General features: G+C 34.1%; 1 protein-coding gene and 6 non-coding genes across 7 annotated transcripts in view; 4 read left to right on the top strand and 3 right to left on the bottom strand.

The window, feature by feature from the left end:
* The first annotated feature begins 4,786 nt into the window (after positions 1-4,786).
* TRNAV-UAC (transfer RNA valine (anticodon UAC)) lies at positions 4,787-4,859 on the top strand. Its single transcript has one exon. It is a non-coding gene; the product is annotated as a tRNA-Val (tRNA).
* A 3,443-nt stretch (positions 4,860-8,302) lies between these two features.
* On the bottom strand, positions 8,303-8,375 carry TRNAV-UAC (transfer RNA valine (anticodon UAC)). Its single transcript has one exon. It is a non-coding gene; the product is annotated as a tRNA-Val (tRNA).
* Positions 8,376-8,819: 444 nt separating this feature from the next.
* On the top strand, positions 8,820-8,892 carry TRNAV-UAC (transfer RNA valine (anticodon UAC)). Its single transcript has one exon. It is a non-coding gene; the product is annotated as a tRNA-Val (tRNA).
* Positions 8,893-12,334: 3,442 nt separating this feature from the next.
* On the bottom strand, positions 12,335-12,407 carry TRNAV-UAC (transfer RNA valine (anticodon UAC)). The gene has a single exon. It is a non-coding gene; the product is annotated as a tRNA-Val (tRNA).
* A 445-nt stretch (positions 12,408-12,852) lies between these two features.
* Positions 12,853-12,925, top strand: TRNAV-UAC (transfer RNA valine (anticodon UAC)). The gene has a single exon. It is a non-coding gene; the product is annotated as a tRNA-Val (tRNA).
* A 3,442-nt stretch (positions 12,926-16,367) lies between these two features.
* TRNAV-CAC (transfer RNA valine (anticodon CAC)) lies at positions 16,368-16,440 on the bottom strand. The gene has a single exon. It is a non-coding gene; the product is annotated as a tRNA-Val (tRNA).
* A 7,862-nt stretch (positions 16,441-24,302) lies between these two features.
* Positions 24,303-24,672, top strand: part of LOC136975276 (rifampicin phosphotransferase-like) — a 45,812-nt gene continuing 45,442 nt past the window's right edge. The window contains exon 1 of the mRNA XM_067270311.1: positions 24,303-24,471. Within this exon, the coding sequence (XP_067126412.1) occupies positions 24,420-24,471 (52 nt within the window). The 5' untranslated portion in view covers positions 24,303-24,419. The remainder of the gene's footprint in view (positions 24,472-24,672) is intronic.

A 24,672-nucleotide genomic window follows, 5' to 3' on the forward strand; every position in this document is an offset into this window, starting at 1 on the left:
TCAAATAAACGTGTCTATCACGAAATCTATTACAAACTAAACAGAAAATTCACAATTAGAACAGTCTGCATTATCAAAATTACTTTTTATTCAATTTTTGTCGCCTGGCATTCTTCTGCAAAGTAGCGCTCCAATTTAATATTGAATAATTGAAAGTCGATACATTGTGTCTTTTCATCTTTGTTGTGAGAAATAGCAGAGAAAAGGAGCAAAATATGCACAATCGTATTTTCCTAACAATAAATTCAGTTTAAATTGCATTTGTGTAGTGCGGTTTAAAATAGTTTATAATATTTAATACTTAAAAATGATACTGTAATACAATTTTAATAATAACAACTTTTTTTTACCGTTATTAAATGTTTCAAAAATCACGAATTTTCGCGCGTTGTGAACAAGTGTTGCCAGCCAACTTCGGTTAGGAATACTGTCGCCAGTTAGTCGCCTGAATCTCTGGCACGGCCACACCTACTCCCCGACCAGTGTGCGTCACGAAACAAGCGGGAAAGGGTACATTTGGGCAGTTTGTCGGGTTGGCGCTGGATTCTCTATGGCACGTTTAGTCTTTGCTGGTCTCGGTGTTTGGGACGTTGGGAGTAACCGATGTGACTCGCTCTCACGAGAGATGACTTTGTAGGGACCGTCGTATTAAGGTTTAAAGGCTCATTACGGATAAATAAGTGAGCTTCAGTTGGAATATTATCGATCACTTTGATGTGCCTGATGTCTGCTGAGAAGTCAAGATATCTCAGCTGAGAGGGTGTACATTTTTCGTGTCGTCGTGTTGCTGGAAAGCAAATGTTAACGGTTTATGGTCTGTGTAAATAGTGAACTGTCGTGCTTCCAGCATAAACCCGTTCTTTTTTCGGTTTGCGAGAAAAAAACGCCAATGGCTAAAAGAACGCGAGTGGCTAAAGTGGCTTGTACTGTAACTTGATGAAGGGCAGCGCCTACAGCAGAATGAGATCCATCTAAGCGAAGTGCAAGTGTAGCACTTCGTGAAGGATGGTGCAGTAACGTGGCTTCTGATACTTGTGATTTACATGACTGAAATGCTTGAATCGAATCGTCAGTCCGTTTAATTTCACATTGATCCGTTTTTCTTTGTTTCCTTATGTAGGTCCTTATGTATTCCTTCGTGTAAGGGAGTTTAGTAGTGGGCTTTGTGGAATAGGAACCTATGGCAGAAGATCAGGATGCCTAAGAATCTTTTCAGCTGTTTGTTGGTTTGTGGTCGCGCTTCTGTTCATTTAGGGCAGACACACGTTCTGAAAGTGGCATTGAGTCGTGAGGAGACCAAGTATCCTACGAATGATACATGTGGGACAGCAAAAATACACTTGGATGCATTGATTTGCAGTCCGTACTTGTCTAGGCATTGAAACACTTGCGCATGTGAGTTTATGTTTTTATGACAAATTAAGATGCCATCTAGGTATGAGAGACAGAAAATCAGACCTTACAGAACTCCATGTACAGATATAAATCGTTTGAATGATTGAACTGAGTTGCAGAGGCCAAAAGGCAGAAAAACAAATTCAAATAGTGTTTATTTCAAATTTGAATTACAAAGGTTATACAAACATAAGTTCGAATAAGGACTCGAACTTATGTTTGTATAACCTCTGTAATTCAAATTTGAATTTAACTTTAATTCCCGAGTTTTGTACGAAAATAGTGTTTATTTGTTGTTTTGAAACCGTTTTGAAATGCATTGAGTTGTGCCTGACCTTGGCTGAAAAAGGCCGAGGACGATTGAGATGTGGAAAGTCCTTGAGGATAACCTGCATTCGGGAATTGCTGGTTATAGTTTTGACTATAATCAGCAATTTTTTATAATATCTTTCTTATGTAGTAGTGGAAGTCCAGGGAGTCAACCAATAATCTGTTTTTGATGTCAAGAATGAGTTCAAAGTTCGCCAAAAAGTATGCACTGATTGTAGACTTCTGCACATCGGCTACAGTGAATTCCCATCTGTAAGAACTTCTTAAGTTGAGGTCAAGTTCTGACACTATTGTTCCATACATCGAGATTTAAGAATCGTTGACAGCATACTATTCAACCATTCCAGGCCAATTCTTAGTATGGTTGGGAATGATTTATAAATCTGCTCCAAAATCAATTAAGAAATTTAGACAAATTTGTTGTCATACACAAACAAACAGCTATATTTTGGAAACTGGCCTTTACTGCGGCTGGCTGAACTCGTTTCGAGTTCGGTCAAAAGAACACAGTGAGCGACATTTCCCAGCAACTGATCCAAATTTATCGCGGTAATAACACTACCCGTAATGACTGTAACTTCCGAAAACACTTTGAAAATCGAATCATTTTCTCTCTCCACTATCAATTTGAAGTGTTTTCTTTCTTAAAAAACAAAACACTTTATATTGATTACGTAATTCCGATAAAATTTTAAAAAATAAAGACCTGGTAAAAACTTTACAACCAAAAATTTCACCACGTAACACTTTAAGACGCCCACGATTTGCCAAAATATGTCAAGCATCCAAAATTTCGTTCTCAACACAAAAGTTACACAATTCTCTCGTATAATTTTTTAAAAAGTTCAGTGAATTACACTTAGCCTGTATAAATGAAGGCGAAATATTAATAAAAACATCATCATTAAATAAAAAATTATAAAAGAAGTGACATTAAAATTCTTATACCAACAATTATATACGATATGATTATATTTTTTAATTTATATTGTATATAAAATTATAAAAAAAAAGTCAACGAGGAGAAGAGACCAGTCCATTAAATCCAAATCATTATTAATATAAGATTAATACCATGATTATTACAGGTATCAATAAAATAACGTGTCCAATCTATAGACTTTTTTTAAGTATAAATTTCAGACAGACTTTACTCAGACGATAATCATAGGGATTAGAAATTCTGCTGGTGTTGTTTGGGAGCATCTGTCAGTGCCGTGTCTTCGTTACTAACTTATTTCTTTTTTATAGGTAAGCAATTTGCTTCCTTTTATTTTTGGTCGTTAGTTTTATTTTTATTTATAGGTTTTTTTGTATTTTATGGACAGATACTCCCAAACTTTAACTAATTATTACATTTTATTTTTAAACTTTGAGTTATATGTAAATTGTTATTTACTTAATTAACTATTGTAATAATATGTAATTTTGTATGTGATCTTATGTTCATTGTATCTAAGTGCTTTGTTTTTAGGGAGATGGTTTTGCTCTTGGCATCAAGGAGTTTATCCCGTATGCATAATAAATAAAATAAAATAAATAATTAAATATAGCGGGAAATGAAAGATTTAAAGTAGGCTATTTGTTAATTTTTATTTTGCTTTATTAATACCATTAAAAAATTAATAATGAAAATATCCGTTTCCTCTGAAGGAACGGATTAATTCTTACTTAAAACCACTGCCACCAATTGTGGTATTTTCTTATCACAAAGTTAAAAAGTACTTAAATCTACAAAAAGCGTAGTCTAAACATACTTAAATAAGCGCTGCAAACGAAGCAAAACTCGAGAAAACACTCGCAATAAATAATCGCACGAGTCAACAATAGATTTTCTCTCAAAACGAGAAAATTTTATTGTTGCGTAGCGAGTAAATTTAATGATAAAAATTCTAAATTTTGTGGCGAATTTCGAGATTTCCGTGCCACTATTTGTGAAGAAAGTGATTTCTGTTACGATATGTACTGGTAACGACACCAGCAGCAAACGAGAGCATCGGTCATCATTCGTCTGTCATTAAACCTACCGTGTATGTCCATTAGTAATGTATTTAATTAATAGTTTATAATAGATAGTTCTTGAACTTTATTAGTCTTAAATACAACAAAAATACAACATTATAACAATTTCGACGGGTCATTGCACGTTTTTGTATGGAGCGTTTTACTTGTCTTCTTACACACAATTTATTATCAATTTACATGAAAAACACTATGATATTGATTTAAATTTAAAAAAGTATGTATGTATTATTCTTCGAAGTATCAAACACAAATTTCGTGTTAATAACAACCACTTGGCTTTTCCCACCTTTATTAATATTACATTATTTTATATTAATTTAAATTTAAAAAATTATGTATGGTTCTATTTATAGAACAAATTACTAAACATAATTTATATTTTATTAATACTTTATTTTTCATTGGAAACCATTTCTTCTTTGTTCTACTCGAAACACGTGATCTGCGATGCACAGAAACGTGACTAAAAAGCACAGTTGCATAATGCGGTGCGCATTTCGATTGGCAAGAAATTCAACGCTGTGCTTGCCAGGTTTCGAACCGAAGACCTTCCGCCTGTGAAGCGGATGTAATAACCACTACACCACAAGCACTCGTCCGTCTAGACCACAAGACTTTTCTAAGAGCACTTAAATCGTTGCGCTAACTTCAAGTGCAGCATTAAATGCGGAACTTTTCTTATGAAATCCTGATTTCTATGACACAGGAAACTCGTTAACAGCGCGAGCACGAGTAGACACGTACGATCCGTTTGTTTTCTTTTCGGCAATGACGATTTTTCGCAGATCCAAATCGCAAAGTCGTTTGCTCGTCTTATCCTTCAGTTACGTGTTTTTCAAACACCAAACTGCTTTGCCGTTTTTAAAGAAAAACAACTGATAGCTCTTTTCGGATAGCTTTAAACTCCATCGGATAGGGTCAGCCGAAGTTTCGTTCGGCTAGAACTATCCTATCACGTCTGTAGATCTGAACGAAAAAAAATTACTTTCGTATAAGATCTCAAAAAGAAGAAACGCCGTTCCGGTGCGCGTAGTAGGTGTCTGTGGTGTAGCGGTTATCACGTCCGCTTTACACGCGGAAGGTCCCAGGTTCGATCCCTGGCAGACACACGAGCAGTTTTTATTTCTCTCCTACGACAATCGTGTTTTTATTTTGTTTCATTCGTTGCTTGTCATTGCTTTTTAACACGTTCGTTTTCCTCATTCGTAAGTAATCTTTTGTCCTCGTTTTTTTCGCATGGTTTTGCCTAAGCCTAAAAACGACACCAAAATCCACAAAAAATTCGTGCATACTACGAAAACATACAGTACAGAATGGTAGATAAGTATAATTGTCAAACATTTAATAAAAGGATAAAAATTTTACTAGAAATAATTTTTATATATTTTCATATAAAAAATACAAGGAAACTAACTTTGTTGATGTGAACCTTCTGTAGATAGACCTTGAGGATGGAAACACAATTACTGTATATGAAATGTTAAATACACTAATTAATTAATCTAAATTTAACGAACAAAAACGTAAAACCACAAATTGACAAATATAAATATTGAGTGTCAGGTGACAGCGAAAACAGGAAAGATTGTTATTATTATGGTGCTAAGAGTCGTCGTTAGTACTAACTAAATATGTACGATCATTATTTATAAAAAAATAATTTCACAAATAACTTGCAACAGGCCAGTTGAGCATTAGCACAGCAATGTGTCATTACACATAATAATGAATTATATTGCACAAAGCATTCTTCGAATATTACCGAAATATTCCCTACGCTTTATCACTGCGCGTTTGAAACGATCAAAGTATAATCTTTAATCTTACAATTGACAGTGAAATTTACAAATTTACTCAAAATACGGTACGACCCGCTTAACGCTGCCTCGACTAACGCTGATTCGATATGACGCGGAATTTCATTGATTCTTCTATAATACGATTATTGACGTACACGAACCAATCAGCAAAAGGTGACAATTTGTCGTAGCGCTGTACTTCCCCTAAATTGATGTTTGTCTGGTGTAATTTTAGAAAAAATTTAACATCGTGTATGCTATAGGAAAAATCAACGTTGATTGGCAAGAATTAACTGATAAATACATGAATGGACTGCGGAAGAAGTTATGGATGAAGGTATCGAAGAACACTCAACGAAAAGAGCCTATCGCTGTATCGGTAGATTAACCAAATTGTCAACCTAATCGATGCAGCAGGAATAGATGTAAAAATGCAAAATATTGAGTTACTTCACGTTTCTGGTGAGAGCCTTACCTATGACGAACTTCAAGAACTGGTAGAAACGTGTCCATGTCTTCATCGTCCGTTACACAACCTCTGGGTATCGCGCTCCAGATAATGGACAAGAGACGAGACGATAACGTCCAGTTACGACGATCACCCGTTTGACGTCGAGTGTATGCGACTTCTTCTTGGTATCTTTCGGGAGCACCCGTATTACACGAGGCAAGACGAGGCGCCATCCTCAAGCTCAGCATGGGCCGAGGTGTGCCACTTTTTCGATATTTTGAGATTTTCCATTTTGCAAGAAAATTGAGCGACTGTTGTGAGAACAGAACTTGTGTTAATTTAGAAATATTCCTATTGTAATGTGAGTTGTAAATTTCGAATGCATAAATGATTGTTTAATTCTTTCAAAGTCAGAAATAAGTGTTATAATAAACTCTTTATTTATTATATACATATATTGTAATTCTTTCCGCGATTTTAAATGTTCGATGGAAAAATTAGTTTGTAAAAAAATTTTACTATTCTGTTGACTTTCGCATCACAAAACACCTGTGAGAAAAGAGAAAACGAGACGAAAAATGAAATCCAATTATTCTTATTAATTAAAATTCACACCAAATATAGATGTACAGTACATACTCATGTAACGTATAAAGTATAGCGGGAAATATTTATAGTAGAGGAATCACGCCCCGTAAGACAAAAGACCAACAGATTTACTTAGAATACAAAACACTTTAAATTGATAACGTGGCTTCGATAAAGTTTTAAGAAATAAAGACCTGGTAAGAACTTCACCACGTAACACTTTAAGACGCCCACGATTTGCCAAAATATGTCAGGCATCCAGAATTTCGTTCTCAACACAAAAGTTACACAATTCTCTCGTATAATTTTTTAAAAAGTTCAGTGAATTACACTTAGCCTGTATAAATAAAGGCAAAATATCAAGGGAAACATCTTCATCATATAAAGAATTGTCAAAAAAGTGACATTTAAATTCTTATACAAACAATTATTTACGCTATGATTTTAATTTTTCATTTATATTATATAAAAAATTATCAAAAATGTCAACGAGGAGAAAGACCAGTCCATTAAATCCAAATCATTATTAATATAAGATTAATACCATGATTATTACAGGTATCAATAAAATAACGTTTCCAATCTATAGACTTTTTTTAAGTATAAATTTCAGACAGTCTTCACTTAGAGGATAATCATCAAGATCGGAAATTCTGCTGGTGTTGTTTGGGAGCATCTGTCAGTGCCGTGTCTTCGTTACAAACTTATTTCTTTTTTATGGGTAAGCAATTTGCTTTCTTTTTTTTTGGTCGTTAGTTTTATTTTTGTTTATAGGTGTTTCTGTATTTTATGGACAGATGCTCCCAAACTTTAACTAGATATTACATTTTAATTTTAAATTTTAATTTATATCTAAATTGTTATTTATTTAATTTACTGTTATAATAACATATAATTTTGTTTTATCTTCGTTGTATCTAAGGGTTTTGTTTTTTGGGCGATGGTTTTGCTCTTGGCATCGAGGAGTTTATCCCGTATGCGTAATAAATAAAATAAAATAAATAATTAAATATAGCGGAAAATGAAAGATTTAAAGTAGGCTATTTGTTAATTTTCATTTTGCTTTATTAATACCATTAAAAAATTAATAATGAAAATTTCCGTTTCCTCTGAAGGAACGGATTAATTCTTACTTAAAACCACTGTCACCAATTGTGGTATTTTCTTATCACAAAGTTGAAAAAGTACTTAAATCTACAAAAAGCGTAGTCTAAACTTACTTAAATAAGCGCTGCAAACAAAGCAAAACTCGAGAAAACACTCGCAATAAATAATCGCACGAGTCAACAATAGATCCTCTCTAAACAACGAGAAAATTTTATTGTTGCGTAGCGACTAACTTTAATGATAAAAATTTTGGATTTTGTGGCGAATTTCGTGATTTCCGTGCCTCTATTTATGAAGAAAGTAATTTTGACGAGTCATTGCAAGAGTTTGTATCGAGCCTTTTACTTGTCCACATAGACACGAGCTATTATAAATTTACACGAAAAACACTATAAACATTAATTCAAATTTAAAAAATTATGTATGGTTCTATCTATATGACAAATTACTGAAAATAATCTATATTTTATTAATACTTTATTTTTCCATCTGAAACAATTTCTTCTTTGTTCTACTCGAAACACATGATCTGCGATGCACAGAAACGTGACTAAAAAACACAGTTACATAATGCGGTGCGCATTTCGATTGACAAAAAACTTAACGCTGTGCTTGCCAGGTTTCGAACCTGGGACCTTCCGCGTGTAAAGCGGACGTGATAACCACTACACCACAAGCACTCGTCCGTCTCGACCACGGAACTTTTCTAAGAGCACTTAAATCGTTGCGCTAACTTCAAGTGCAACAGTAAATGCGGAACTTTTCTTACAAAATCCTGATTTCAATGACAAAGGACACTCGTTAACCGCGCGAGCTCGAGTAGACACGTCCGATCCATTTGTTTTCTTTTCGGCAATGACGATTTTTCTCAGATCTAAATCGTAAAGTCGTTTGCTCGTCTTATCCTTCGGTTACGTGTTTTTCAAACACCAAATTGCTTCGCCGTTTTTACAGAAAAACAACAAACGGCTCTTTTCGAATAGCTTTAAACTCCATCGAATAGCCTCAGTCGAAGTTTTGTTCGGCTGGAACTATCCTATCACGGCTGTAGATCTGAACGAAAAAAAATTACTTTTGTATAAGATCTCAAAAAGAAGAAACGCCGTTCCGCTCTTTCGTGGCAGGTGTCTGTGGTGTAGCGGTTATCACGTCCGCTTTACACGCGGAAGGTCCCAGGTTCGATCCCTGGCAGACACACGAGCAGTTTTTATTTCTCTCCTACGACAATCGTGTTTTTATTTTCTTTCTCTCGTTGCTTGTCATTGCTTTTTAACACGTTCGTTTTCTTCATTCGTAAGTAATCTTTTGTTCTCGTTCTTTTCACTTGGTTTTGCCTACGCCTACAAACGACACCGAAATCCACAAAAAATTCGTGCATACTACGAAAACATACAGTACAGAATGGTAGATAAGTATAATTGTCAAACATTTAATAAAAGGATAAAAATTTTACTAGAAATAATTTTTATATATTTTCATATAAAAAATACAAGGAAACTAATTTTGTTGATGTGAACCTTCTGTAGATAGACCTTGAGGATGGAAACACAATTACTGTATATGAAATGTTAAATACACTAATTAATTAATCTAAATTTAACGAACAAAAACGTAAAACCAGAAATTGACAAATATAAATATTGAGTGTCAGGTGACAGCGAAAACAGGAAAGATTGTTATTATTATTGCGCTAAGAGTCGTCGTTAGTACTAATTAAATACGTACGATCATTATTTATAAAAAAATAATTTCACAAATAACTTGCAACAGGCCAGTTGAGCATTAGCACAGCAATGTGTCATTACACATAATAATGAATTATATTGTACAAAGCATTCTTCGAATATTACCGAAATATTCCCTACGTTTTATCACTGCGCGTGTGAAACGATGAAAGTATAATCTTTAATCTTACAGTTGACAGTGAAATTTACAAATTTACTCAAAATACGGTACGACCCGCTTAACGCTGCCTCGACTAACGCTGATTCGATATGACGCGGAATTTCATTGTTTCTTCTATAATACGATTATTTACGTACACGAACCAATCAGCAAAAGGTGGCAATTTGTCGTAGCGCTGTACTTCCCCTAAATTGATGTTTGTTTGGTGTAATTTTAGAAAAAATTTAACATCGTGTATGCTATAGGAAAAATCAACGTGGATTGGCAAGAATTAACTGATAAATACATGAATGGACTGCGGAAGAAGTTATGGATGAAGGTATCGAAGAACACTCAACGAAAAGAGCCTATCGCTGTATCGGTAGATTAACCAAATTGTCAACCTAATCGATGCAGCAGGAATAGATGTAAAAATGCAAAATATTGAGTTACTTCACGTTTCTGGTGAGAGCCTTACCTATGACGAACTTCAAGAACTGGTAGAAACGTGTCCATGTCTTCATCGTCCGTTACACAACCTCTGGGTATCGCGCTCCAGATAATGGACAAGAGACGAGACGATAACGTCCAGTTACGACGATCACCCGTTTGACGTCGAGTGTATGCGACTTCTTCTTGGTATCTTTCGGGAGCACCCGTATTACACGAGGCAAGACGAGGCGCCATCCTCAAGCTCAGCATGGGCCGAGGTGTGCCACTTTTTCGATATTTTGAGATTTTCCATTTTGCAAGAAAATTGAGCGACTGTTGTGAGAACAGAACTTGTGTTAATTTAGAAATATTCCTATTGTAATGTGAGTTGTAAATTTCGAATGCATAAATGATTGTTTAATTCTTTCAAAGTCAGAAATAAGTGTTATAATAAACTCTTTATTTATTATATACATATATTGTAATTCTTTCCGCGATTTTAAATGTTCGATGGAAAAATTAGTTTGTAAAAAAATTTTACTATTCTGTTGACTTTCGCATCACAAAACACCTGTGAGAAAAGAGAAAACGAGACGAAAAATGAAATCCAATTATTCTTATTAATTAAAATTCACACCAAATATAGATGTACAGTACATACTCATGTAACGTATAAAGTATAGCGGGAAATATTTATAGTAGAGGAATCACGCCCCGTAAGACAAAAGACCAACAGATTTACTTAGAATACAAAACACTTTAAATTGATAACGTGGCTTCGATAAAGTTTTAAGAAATAAAGACCTGGTAAGAACTTCACCACGTAACACTTTAAGACGCCCACGATTTGCCAAAATATGTCAGGCATCCAGAATTTCGTTCTCAACACAAAAGTTACACAATTCTCTCGTATAATTTTTTAAAAAGTTCAGTGAATTACACTTAGCCTGTATAAATAAAGGCAAAATATCAAGGGAAACATCTTCATCATATAAAGAATTGTCAAAAAAGTGACATTTAAATTCTTATACAAACAATTATTTACGCTATGATTTTAATTTTTCATTTATATTATATAAAAAATTATCAAAAATGTCAACGAGGAGAAAGACCAGTCCATTAAATCCAAATCATTATTAATATAAGATTAATACCATGATTATTACAGGTATCAATAAAATAACGTTTCCAATCTATAGACTTTTTTTAAGTATAAATTTCAGACAGTCTTCACTTAGAGGATAATCATCAAGATCGGAAATTCTGCTGGTGTTGTTTGGGAGCATCTGTCAGTGCCGTGTCTTCGTTACAAACTTATTTCTTTTTTATGGGTAAGCAATTTGCTTTCTTTTTTTTTGGTCGTTAGTTTTATTTTTGTTTATAGGTGTTTCTGTATTTTATGGACAGATGCTCCCAAACTTTAACTAGATATTACATTTTAATTTTAAATTTTAATTTATATCTAAATTGTTATTTATTTAATTTACTGTTATAATAACATATAATTTTGTTTTATCTTCGTTGTATCTAAGGGTTTTGTTTTTTGGGCGATGGTTTTGCTCTTGGCATCGAGGAGTTTATCCCGTATGCGTAATAAATAAAATAAAATAAATAATTAAATATAGCGGAAAATGAAAGATTTAAAGTAGGCTATTTGTTAATTTTCATTTTGCTTTATTAATACCATTAAAAAATTAATAATGAAAATATCCGTTTCCTCTGAAGGAACCGATTAATTCTTACTTAAAACCACTGCCACCAATTGTGGTATTTTCTTATCACAAAGTTAAAAAGTACTTAAATCTACAAAAAGCGTAGTCTAAACTTACTTAAATAAGCGCTGCAAACAAAGCAAAACTCGAGAAAACACTCGCAATAAATAATCGCACGAGTCAACAATAGATCCTCTCTAAACAACGAGAAAATTTTATTGTTGCGTAGCGACTAACTTTAATGATAAAAATTTTGGATTTTGTGGCGAATTTCGTGATTTCCGTGCCTCTATTTGTGAAGAAAGTAATTTTGACGAGTCATTGCAAGAGTTTGTATCGAGCCTTTTACTTGTCCACATAGACACGAGCTATTATAAATTTACACGAAAAACACTATAAACATTAATTCAAATTTAAAAAATTATGTATGGTTCTATCTATATGACAAATTACTGAAAATAATCTATATTTTATTAATACTTTATTTTTCCATCTGAAACAATTTCTTCTTTGTTCTACTCGAAACACATGATCTGCGATGCACAGAAACGTGACTAAAAAACACAGTTACATAATGCGGTGCGCATTTCGATTGACAAAAAACTTAACGCTGTGCTTGCCAGGTTTCGAACCTGGGACCTTCCGCGTGTAAAGCGGACGTGATAACCACTACACCACAAGCACTCGTCCGTCTCGACCACGGAACTTTTCTAAGAGCACTTAAATCGTTGCGCTAACTTCAAGTGCAACAGTAAATGCGGAACTTTTCTTACAAAATCCTGATTTCAATGACAAAGGACACTCGTTAACCGCGCGAGCTCGAGTAGACACGTCCGATCCATTTGTTTTCTTTTCGGCAATGACGATTTTTCTCAGATCTAAATCGTAAAGTCGTTTGCTCGTCTTATCCTTCGGTTACGTGTTTTTCAAACACCAAATTGCTTCGCCGTTTTTACAGAAAAACAACAAACGGCTTTTTTCGAATAGCTTTAAACTCCATCGAATAGCCTCAGTCGAAGTTTTGTTCGGCTGGAACTATCCTATCACGGCTGTAGATCTGAACGAAAAAAAATTACTTTTGTATAAGATCTCAAAAAGAAGAAACGCCGTTCCGCTCTTTCTGTGGCAGGTGTCTGTGGTGTAGCGGTTATCACGTCCGCTTTACACGCGGAAGGTCCCAGGTTCGATCCCTGGCAGACGCACGAGCAGTTTTTATTTCTCCCCTACGACAATCGTGTTTTTATTTTCTTTCTCTCGTTGCTTGTCATTGCTTTTTAACACGTTCGTTTTCTTCATTCGTAAGTAATCTTTTGTTCTCGTTCTTTTCACTTGGTTTTGCCTACGCCTACAAACGACACCGAAATCCACAAAAAATTCGTGCATACTACGAAAACATACAGTACAGAATGGTAGATAAGTATAATTGTCAAACATTTAATAAAAGGATAAAAATTTTACTAGAAATAATTTTTATATATTTTCATATAAAAAATACAAGGAAACTAATTTTGTTGATGTGAACCTTCTGTAGATAGACCTTGAGGATGGAAACACAATTACTGTATATGAAATGTTAAATACACTAATTAATTAATCTAAATTTAACGAACAAAAACGTAAAACCAGAAATTGACAAATATAAATATTGAGTGTCAGGTGACAGCGAAAACAGGAAAGATTGTTATTATTATTGCGCTAAGAGTCGTCGTTAGTACTAATTAAATACGTACGATCATTATTTATAAAAAAATAATTTCACAAATAACTTGCAACAGGCCAGTTGAGCATTAGCACAGCAATGTGTCATTACACATAATAATGAATTATATTGTACAAAGCATTCTTCGAATATTACCGAAATAGTCCCTACGTTTTATCACTGCGCGTGTGAAACGATGAAAGTATAATCTTTAATCTTACAGTTGACAGTGAAATTTACAAATTTACTCAAAATACGGTACGACCCGCTTAACGCTGCCTCGACTAACGCTGATTCGATATGACGCGGAATTTCATTGTTTCTTCTATAATACGATTATTTACGTACACGAACCAATCAGCAAAAGGTGGCAATTTGTCGTAGCGCTGTACTTCCCCTAAATTGATGTTTGTTTGGTGTAATTTTAGAAAAAATTTAACATCGTGAATGCTATAGGAAAAATCAACGTGGATTGGCAAGAATTAACTGATAAATATATGAATGGACTGCGGAAGAAGTTATGGATAAAGGTATCGAAGAACACTCAACGAAAAGAGCCTATCGCTGTATCGGTAGATTAACCAAATTGTCAACCTAATCGATGCAGCAGGAATAGATGTAAAAATGCAAAATATTGAGTTACTTCACGTTTCTGGTGAGAGCCTTACCTATGACGAACTTCAAGAACTGGTAGAAACGTGTCCATGTCTTCATCGTCCGTTACACAACCTCTGGGTATCGCGCTCCAGATAATGGACAAGAGACGAGACGATAACGTCCAGTTACGACGATCACCCGTTTGACGTCGAGTGTATGCGACTTCTTCTTGGTATCTTTCGGGAGCACCCGTATTACACGAGGCAAGACGAGGCGCCATCCTCAAGCTCAGCATGGGCCGAGGTGTGCCACTTTTTCGATATTTTGAGATTTTCCATTTTGCAAGAAAATTGAGCGACTGTTGTGAGAACAGAACTTGTGTTAATTTAGAAATATTCCTATTGTAATGTGAGTTGTAAATTTCGAATGCATAAATGATTGTTTAATTCTTTCAAAGTCAGAAATAAGTGTTATAATAAACTCTTTATTTATTATATACATATATTGTAATTCTTTCCGCGATTTTAAATGTTCGATGGAAAAATTAGTTTGTAAAAAAATTTTACTATTCTGTTGACTTTCGCATCACAAAACACCTGTGAGAAAAGAGAAAACGAGACGAAAAATGAAATCCAATTATTCTTATTAATTAAAATTCACACCAAATATAGATGTACAGTACATACTCATGTAACGTATAAAGTATAGCGGGAAATATTTATAGTAGAGGAATCACGCCCCGTAAGACAAAAGACCAACAGATTTACTTAGAATACAAAACACTTTAAATTGATAACGTGGCTTCGATAAAGTTTTAAGAAATAAAGACCTGGTAAGAACTTCACCACGTAACACTTTAAGACGCCCACGATTTGCCAAAATATGTCAGGCATCCAGAATTTCGTTCTCAACACAAAAGTTACACAATTCTCTCGTATAATTTTTTAAAAAGTTCAGTGAATTACACTTAGCCTGTATAAATAAAGGCAAAATATCAAGGGAAACATCTTCATCATATAAAGAATTGTCAAAAAAGTGACATTTAAATTCTTATACAAACAATTATTTACGCTATGATTTTAATTTTTCATTTATATTATATAAAAAATTATCAAAAATGTCAACGAGGAGAAAGACCAGTCCATTAAATCCAAATCATTATTAATATAAGATTAATACCATGATTATTACAGGTATCAATAAAATAACGTTTCCAATCTATAGACTTTTTTTAAGTATAAATTTCAGACAGTCTTCACTTAGAGGATAATCATCAAGATCGGAAATTCTGCTGGTGTTGTTTGGGAGCATCTGTCAGTGCCGTGTCTTCGTTACAAACTTATTTCTTTTTTATGGGTAAGCAATTTGCTTTCTTTTTTTTTGGTCGTTAGTTTTATTTTTGTTTATAGGTGTTTCTGTATTTTATGGACAGATGCTCCCAAACTTTAACTAGATATTACATTTTAATTTTAAATTTTAATTTATATCTAAATTGTTATTTATTTAATTTACTGTTATAATAACATATAATTTTGTTTTATCTTCGTTGTATCTAAGGGTTTTGTTTTTTGGGCGATGGTTTTGCTCTTGGCATCGAGGAGTTTATCCCGTATGCGTAATAAATAAAATAAAATAAATAATTAAATATAGCGGAAAATGAAAGATTTAAAGTAGGCTATTTGTTAATTTTCATTTTGTTTTATCAATCCCATTAAAAAATTAATAATGAAAATATTTGTTTCCTCTGAAGGAACCGATTAATTCTTACTTAAAACCACTGCCACCAATTGTGGTATTTTCTTATCACAAAGTTAAAAAGTACTTAAATCTACAAAAAGCGTAGTCTAAACTTACTTAAATAAGCGCTGCAAACGAAGCAAAACTCGAGAAAACACTCGCAATAAATAATCGCACGAGTCAACAATAGATCCTCTCTAAACAACGAGAAAATTTTATTGTTGCGTAGCGACTAAATTTAATGATAAAAATTTTGGATTTTGTGGCGAATTTCGTGATTTCCGTGCCTCTATTTGTGAAGAGAGTGATTTTGACGGGTCATTGCAAGAGTTTGTATCGAGCCTTTTACTTGTCCTCATAGACACAAGCCATTATAAATTTACACGAAAAACACTATAAACATTAATTCAAATTTAAAAAATTATGTATTGTTTTATCTATATGACAACCTACTAAAAATAATCTATATTTTATTAATACTTTATTTTTTTATTGGAAACAATTTCTTCTTCGTTTTACTAGAAACACGTGATCTGCGATGCACAGAAACGTGACTAAAAAGCACAGTTGCATAATGCTTTGCGCATTTCGATTGACAAAATATTCAAAGCTGTGCTTGCCAGGTTTCGAACCTGAGACCTTCCGCGTGTGAAGCGGACGTGATAATTACTACACCACAAGCACTCGTCTGTTCCGACCACGGAACTTTTCTAAGAGCACTTAAATCGTTGTGATAACTTCAAGTGCAGCAGTGAATGCGTAACTTTTCTTACAAAATCCTGATTTCTATGACAAAGGACACTCGTTAACAGCGCGAGCACGAGTAGACACGTCCGATCCATTTGTTTTCTTTTCGGCAATGGCGATTCTTCGCAGATCCAAATCGCAAAGTCGTTTGCTCGTCTTATCCTTCGGTTACGTGTTTTTCAAACACCAAATTGTTTCGCAGTTTTTACAGAAAAACAGCCGACAGCTCTTTTGTTATAGCTTCATTTGAAGTTTCGTTCGGCTGAAACTATCCTATCAAGTCATTAGAGGAAAATTATTTTAGTATAGATCTTAAGAAGAAGAAATGCCGTTCCGCTGTTTTACGGCAGGTGGCTGTGTTGTAATGGTTATCAGGTCTGCTTTACACGCGGAAGGTCCCAAGTTTAATTTCTGAGAGATGCAATAGTTTTTTTTTTTATTTGTCTTTTAAGCCAATCGTGATTTCATTTTGTTTACTTTCTTGTTTCACATTGCTCTTTAACACGTTCGGTTTTTTCATTCGTAGGTTATATTTCGTTTTCGTTCTTTCCACATGCTTTTGCCTACGCCTAAAAAGAAAACGAAACGAAAATCCACAAAAAATTCGTGCATACTACGAAAACATACAGTAGAGAATGGTGTGTAAGCATAATTTTCAAATATTTAATAAAATTATAAATGAAATAATTTTTATATATTTTCATATAAAAAATAGAAGAAAACTAACTTTGTTGTACGAAACGTTTTGTAGATGAACCTTAAGCTTAAAAACACGATTATTGTATTTAAAGAACAGTGGGGAAAACCATGTGAAAAATAAGGATTGTTTTTCTGGATAAGTCTTTTTTTTCGCAGAAACGGGAATACCAGTATAATAAGTCGAAATATTATGTTAAGTTCTAAGTAGACAATAATATAACCAAAATATAAAAACACATACTCCAAGGACAGAACCGTCACAATAGGTACCACTTTTACGAATCAAAGTGTATCGCGTTTCAGAGATCGGGCAGAAATGTGACAGGACATCAGAAATGCAGTTTATTTTTTCTGCAGGACAGTTGTATAGCAGTTTGTAGGAAACGTCTCCGAATGCATCTGGTTGTGGGAAACATCATTTGCAATCTAGCACGATATGGACGAACGACAACAAGAACCATTTATGAGTCCTTGTCGTCAGGATATCACATCGGCATTACACGCGGAAGTTCTCATGTTCTGTCCCTGATAGACACAATATTTTACGACATCTTCAAATACTTTTGCTCGACACGGACTATAAGTTTTCTATTGGGTTTAGGTCAGGACTTCTTGAGGACCATTTCGTGATATTCACATTTTGATTTTGAAGCCAATTTTTTAATTAAATTTGAACAATGAATGGAAGCGTTATCCTGTTGAAATGTACAATTTGGACCACGTATCATTTCTGTTATGAAAAGAAGATATTGTTCTAAAGTTGCGTTTATAATGTTCTGAAGTCTGACGTCCAGAAAGAAATGCTAAACTGGAAATCTCTTTAATTAACCCGTCGCCACGCGCCTAGTGCCTATTTGGCACTAATCGATTTTTAATTAGTTCGTGTAAAAATTCTAAGTGTCCGAAAAATCTGAAAAAAGTTATTACCTGTCTAATTTTCCTTCAATTTTACGATGCGCAATTCAGTTTTTGCTTAAAGCGTTTCGTTATTTCTATTTAATTATTGGTGTCAAATCGGCACTATGGCGCGCGTCATCTCGGATTTCAATTTTCAAATTTCCCGCCAGTCGTTGTTACTAAAAATAACCGTATCAGCGGCGCGCGCGCTTCTTTGTTTATAATCGCGTTATTTCAAAGTGAATTACTTCTAATAAACTGAAATTTGATCGGAAATAATTTAATTTCTTACAATGGTAATTTTTAATTATTTTATAAAGTTTTATGATATTATCGTAACATTTCCCTGAGTAGAAGAACATAATTTTTTAGCCATTTGACCCTCAGCTGACAGAGAGGGGAGTTTTTGAAAACAAAGTAATAAAGCGATTAGTAGTTTGTTTTTTTTCACAGGTGAGGACTAGCAAGTTACTGGAAAAAAGAAGCTTTACTGCTCTGAAGTTGAAAAATAATACAATCCCGTAAAATTTAACAAATCTGATGTCAATAAATAAAATTATTTATAGTGAGTTGATGTTTTATAAGTTTAATTTTTGCATTTACAAATCAAATTACAGAAAATTTAAATAAAAATTTCATTTTATATTACACCAAAAAGTATTTTATTCTGTTAGATAGTAGAGAAAACGAGGAAATCGAGGATGTAACTGTTGTCAAGCATATACTGTATATCAGTAAAAATATAAAAATTGCATTAATTTGCTTTATATATCCTGCCGTTACATTGCGCCAAGTATTCATTTAAAATTGAAATCATAAAATTTTGCTTATAAACGGCCGAGATGCAACACACGGTTAATTCTAATAATTGCTTCGTTTTATTTATACACCATCTCCGCTCCATTGGGAGAGAGGATCTGGATCAAACAAAAGAGGTGGTAGGTGGTGTCTCTGCTTCGATGTTGATCGAAATTTGCAACTTCTTCTCTTATATTGTGTCCTGATATTTTTTCAACTGTCACCTGAACATTTTTATGGCGATCACGCGATTGTTTTTTTTTTCTCCCCGGCCATGCTGTTATTTTGTTTATATAAATTTTGTCGTTGATGGAAGCGTCCAAGTCAATGTTCAATCTTTCTGTTTGACATTTAACACCTATGATCATAGTCGTACCTTCACACATATTGATATTCATTGGCGTAGCCTGGATTTTGTTATGGGAGGGACATAGTAGAGGCTGTAATTTTCTGGGAGGGGCACCAGGTTAACTGGGGGGCGTGCCCACCATGCTTTTTCCTGGCTACGCCCATGTTGATATTGTAAGGTAGCCGACCCGGTGGAGATAGGAGACTTGGAAACCCGCTCCTCGGCACCAGTGTTAGATTGGATCAGTTAATCCCGTGTCAAGATAAACCGAAAGGTGGGTTATATATGGGTCGTGACAGAGGAGGCAAAGGATGACAAGTGTTTTTCACAAAAAAAACCGTTTATTTGATAACATTAGTGCTTACGTCGTTAATCCACAGTCCTTCACTAATCTAGGCGAGAACTTTGGCGTCGGTCGCAGCCCCGGGGCGGACGAGATGAGATCGCTGGACTGACGGATGATCAGAGAAAATGGTGCAACGGAGTTCTATCTTGAGCGACGACACAACTCAACACGGATCACGACTGTTTGCGGAATATCCGAGGAGACTCTTGACTTAATCCAGAGGAGACTGTCTTTCAACCTTGAAGTCCCAGTTTTTTATACGTTTTTCTCGTCCACTATCCACATTTCGGATTGTCTTTCGTCCCCTCCTCGCTTCCCGATTGTCTCCCCTTTGTTCCAAAACGAGACCATCTCGGGTTGCGGAAAAGGTCAGATTCGAGGTGTACATCTGATACCACTTTGTCGATTCTGCTCCGAGATTGTTTATAAAACAATAACACCTGCGCTCATAACTCAGGCCATTGTTTAGTAATTTCTTTGGCGTGTAAAAACTTTAACGATCTTTTACGTTTATCAAAATTTCCCTTTTTTTCGAGAAAGTTTATACCGGTCAAAAATTTATAGATACTCGAGTCGAAGATCTATCCGTTTATAAGCGCTCGTGCTAGAGTTTACCTTCCGAGTTGACATTGACAGATTATTTAACACGTGTTCGAACAGTTCCAAGTATCGTTGTTTACATTTTTGTGTCGCGTTGTTTAGATCATAGCGTTCTTTCTCCCTCGTAACACAATTTAACGCTATCATTTTTTTAACACAAGAATTTTCGCGATTTACTCGCTTTTGAACTCGTCTGGGAACTCACAATATTACACACTTCCTTTTTCTAAAGAAATTTTCTATTTCTCTTACGTTTTTCTAGGGATTTCGACCCTGCCTAGAATCTCACATGTACAATAGTACACATTTGAATAGACGATAAAAAAATCGCTTGTAAAACACATATGAACTATGCACATAAAAATGCAGCATCGAAAATGTGACATCGAAAATGACCGATGAAAGCAAATTTTCGTTTGCTTTCATCTTCGGAGATAGCAGGGATGATTGAAGATGATGATAATGTTCTTTCTTCGGAGGAAGAGGATGATATTTTGGAGCAGCGAGAATCGGACTCTGAATCTGAACAAGATTGTTCAGACCTAGACGAGGTTAGTACCTCTGGTTCATTTTTTATGGGTAAAGACCGTGTAACTAGGTGGAATAAGGAAATGCCTCTTCAAACTCAGAGGAGAGGAAAAGAAAATATTATAACTCATTTGCTTTGCCCAAATGGAAGAGCAAAGTTCGGAGAAATTTGTTACTAATTGCCAAAAGAATTATTGCCCATCGGAATATTTAACTATAGACGAGATGTTGGAGGCATTTAGGGACAGGTGACAATTCCGGCAATATATTCCAAGCAAGCCGTCAAAATATGGGATAAAAAATTTTGCATTGACAGATTCAAGGACATTTTATAGTAGCAACTTAGAAGTATATGCGGGAGTGCAACCGCAGGGCCAATACTTTATAAGTAATTCTCCTACAGATGTTGTGTTAAGATTATGTAAACCTGTAGCAGGCTCTGGAAAAAATGTAACATTTGATAATTGGTTTACGAGTTACGAACTTGCATTAAAATTATTAGACATTAAGCTGACGTTAGTCGGTACTTTAAAAAAATAAAAATAAAAGAGAAACACCGCCAGTGTTCATTAGTTCGAGAAACAGAACTGTATTCAGTAGCATCTTTGGATTCCAAAAAAGTGTACTATAGTTTTATACTCTCCCAAAAGAAATAAAGTAGCTCTCTTACTATCAACTTTACACCACAACAATAGCATTGATTCTTCAACCGAGGAAAAAAACAAACCCGAAATTGTAACGTTTTACAATCTTACTAAGGGAGGGGTCGACGTTGTTGATGAACTGGCGTTACGTTATATCAATAATTGCGCAAGATACTACCGACGCTGGCCCCTTGTTATTTTTTATAGTTTGCTAAATATTTCGGCCGTAAATTCTCATGTCATTTATTATCTGAATAATAAACTTCCACGAAATCAACGCAGAAGACACTTCATGAAACTGCTATCGATCGAACTAATGACTCCGCAATTAAAATTAAGTGCACAAAAAGAAAATTTACCCAGAAACATTAGGACGGCAGCCCTTCAATTCTCTAAGTTGCAACATGAAACATCAGAATCGGAATTGAAATCAACAACAGCATCAACAGGGACATCATCGGCATCAACATCAGTAGCATCCATATCTGCAGCATCAATATCCGCATCGTCAACATCACGGAAGCGATCATCCAGGTTATAAAAAGGGCAAAGAGACGACAAATCGGTGTTTTCGATGTAATAAATACATTTATGGTGAGCACTCATATACTTTATTTAAGTCATGTGTAGAAAGTTCAGAAAGTACAATAGAATTAGAAAGTTAACGCTAATATGAACGTATTCATTTTTTATATTACCTATTTTTCTGTATTTCTTTTATTTTCTGGGTTAGGCATAAGAGGTTGCTTTCACGGACTTGCTTTTGGATAGAGTATCCAACACATGAACGACATTTATTGATGTATATATCAATAAAAGTTGTTCATTTGTTGAATATTGCATCCAAAAGTCCTGTCTGCTAAATCAGTGAAAGCAACCTCTTATGTCTAACCCAGAAAATAAAAAATTAACTTTTTTGCACACGCTAATTATAATTCTTGCAATACAAGATATACAGTACATAAAGTTTTAGCATTGTATAATGCAAAATATAATAGAATAATAGAAATGAATAATATTTAAATGTATAAATAAATAATATAATTTTTTTGTATTACCAATTTATGCTGTTTATCTTACTTATTATTTATATAAATCTTGTATTAAAAGTAGAATAGGTGTATAACATTTTGGTATTGTATAAGCATATCCTTTTCTATTGTATTTTTGTCTCATTTTTTATTTTTTAAATACAGCCAGTAATTAATATATATTATTCCTATATAGATTTATTTATTATAATAAACATACACTATCTAAAATTACATTAAAATAACGCTCTCTAATTACCACCTGAAATGAAGAAGTAATTGAATCGAGTCCCACCGCCATCTTAAGTAACGCGCGACAGTAATTAATCCATCCTGAGCGCGTCGCGTTGCATCAATTTAAATAATTTATAAAAATTAAAATTATAAATATGTTTACAAAATAATTGACTATATCTGTTCGCAATGGTACCGTAAAACAAACTGTACTTAAAGTTTTGCATTTCCGATAAAATTTAATTAATTTTTGAATTTTATTATATTTTATATATATAAATCGAGGAAAAATATATAAATGCGTAAAACTTAATAAAAAAAATATCCGCAACTTCAAAACACACATAAATATGAGAATCCATCAAAAGAAGATAGTTAGTAATAATTAAAATCGAGAAAAAAAATAAAACTTTCAAGGTAAGGTAATTTCTGCGGTAAAATGTGAGGTAAGCGATCGCGTGACGCCCGTCTCCCCATCTTCTGTAACCAAAACGGACGAGGTTGAAATAAAAGCATAATCACCAGTAAAAGTAAAAACAAACATCAGCGCGTGTTTAGTGCAATAAACTTGAACCGGAGCGGAGATGAAACACGACACTTTGTAATTTATGCTATTTACCTTCTAATATTAAAAAATTAAATTCATCAATAAATTATGATAAAATTAAAACTTTTTGACTGAATTCGACTACAAACATATCAGAAAACTTGATTAAAGTAAAAAATACCCGTTTTTTCGACGCTAAATTTTTATTAATTAATATTTTAATAAAGGGTGCCTAATTGACCGAAGGCGCGTGATTTCTATTCACTGCGCGCGCGCGTGACGACGGGCTAACCGAAGTTGGCTGGCAACACTTGTTTACAACGCGCGAAAATTCGTGATTTTTGAAACATTTAATAACGGTAATAAAAGTCGTTATTATTAAATGTTTCAAATTGGTTAAAAACTATTATTGCGAGTCATTTCGAAAACCTAATTCATTAAATCACAATAAATTCAGTATAATATGCTTTTTGAAGTTTATTTTCATCTCATATAGTTGAAAAGTTATTAAAATTAAAATTTAGCGTGAAGTACAAACCACTCTGTACACATAGTTGTTATGTGTACATAGCAACTATGTGCAAATACTGTTTATGGTGACTTTCACTTCCAAAACAATGTTAATTCACAGCATTCACTTACATCCTGAATCCCTCAGTGCTCTCGCAGCGGAAAGAGGTTCATGGGCCTCTCAGAACTATTTCCACAAAAAAGCAAAAAATAAACGTAAATATTTTTATCTTGATGAAACCGTGTTTTATGTTTTCTTTCTTGCGCAGACACAAATACAGTGACAGTTAATTTAAACACTGGGCAAATTTTCATCCTTTATTCAGTTGGTCTGCTGATTTATTAAGTAAACAAATGATTTGTTTACTGCGCAAGAAAAGAAAAAACGTAAATATTTTATTTCTTTTATTGCTGACAACAGCCGTTGTAAGGAGAAGAAATATTTAATCCTAGTTTACGCTTAACATCAGCATCAAATTTAAGAGCTTTTTCTAATCAAGTGCTGTAGACGAGTAGTAATTTCCTGTAAAAAAGCACAAGGGTCATTCCACTAAACTGTCTGCGCGTTAAGTAAAACAATAGACGCGCGCATTTCACTCCTACCGGTATAGAAAACGGTTAAGCAAGGAGGCGTTTTCAGAAAGAGGTAGAGTTTATCGGCGATTATCGCGAGAAAAAGTCGACAACGCGATAAAATCGACGAGATATCCGCCGAGTAAAGACCTATCTCGACATGTCTCTTCTGAAGACTTTATTTGGACGCTTTTTCTTTGTATCCGACTCAGGTAAGATCGTTTTTCTATTTCCACTTACATGTTTCTACCGAAATCGATCTCAGCGTTGTTTTACTCATTCTCACGTTTTTATACACCGAGTACACAATCCTTTGTGTTTTTCTGGATGATTCTAGTCAGATGATACATTTGTTAGTGTTAACGTATAATTAATAAGGTTTAATGCAACGTAAGTTCTGAGGCCTTTTATCG

Source organism: Centruroides vittatus, unplaced genomic scaffold (genome assembly GCF_030686945.1).
Source record: "Centruroides vittatus isolate TY-2023 unplaced genomic scaffold, ASM3068694v2 contig_370, whole genome shotgun sequence".
Classification (NCBI taxonomy): domain Eukaryota; kingdom Metazoa; phylum Arthropoda; class Arachnida; order Scorpiones; family Buthidae; genus Centruroides; species Centruroides vittatus.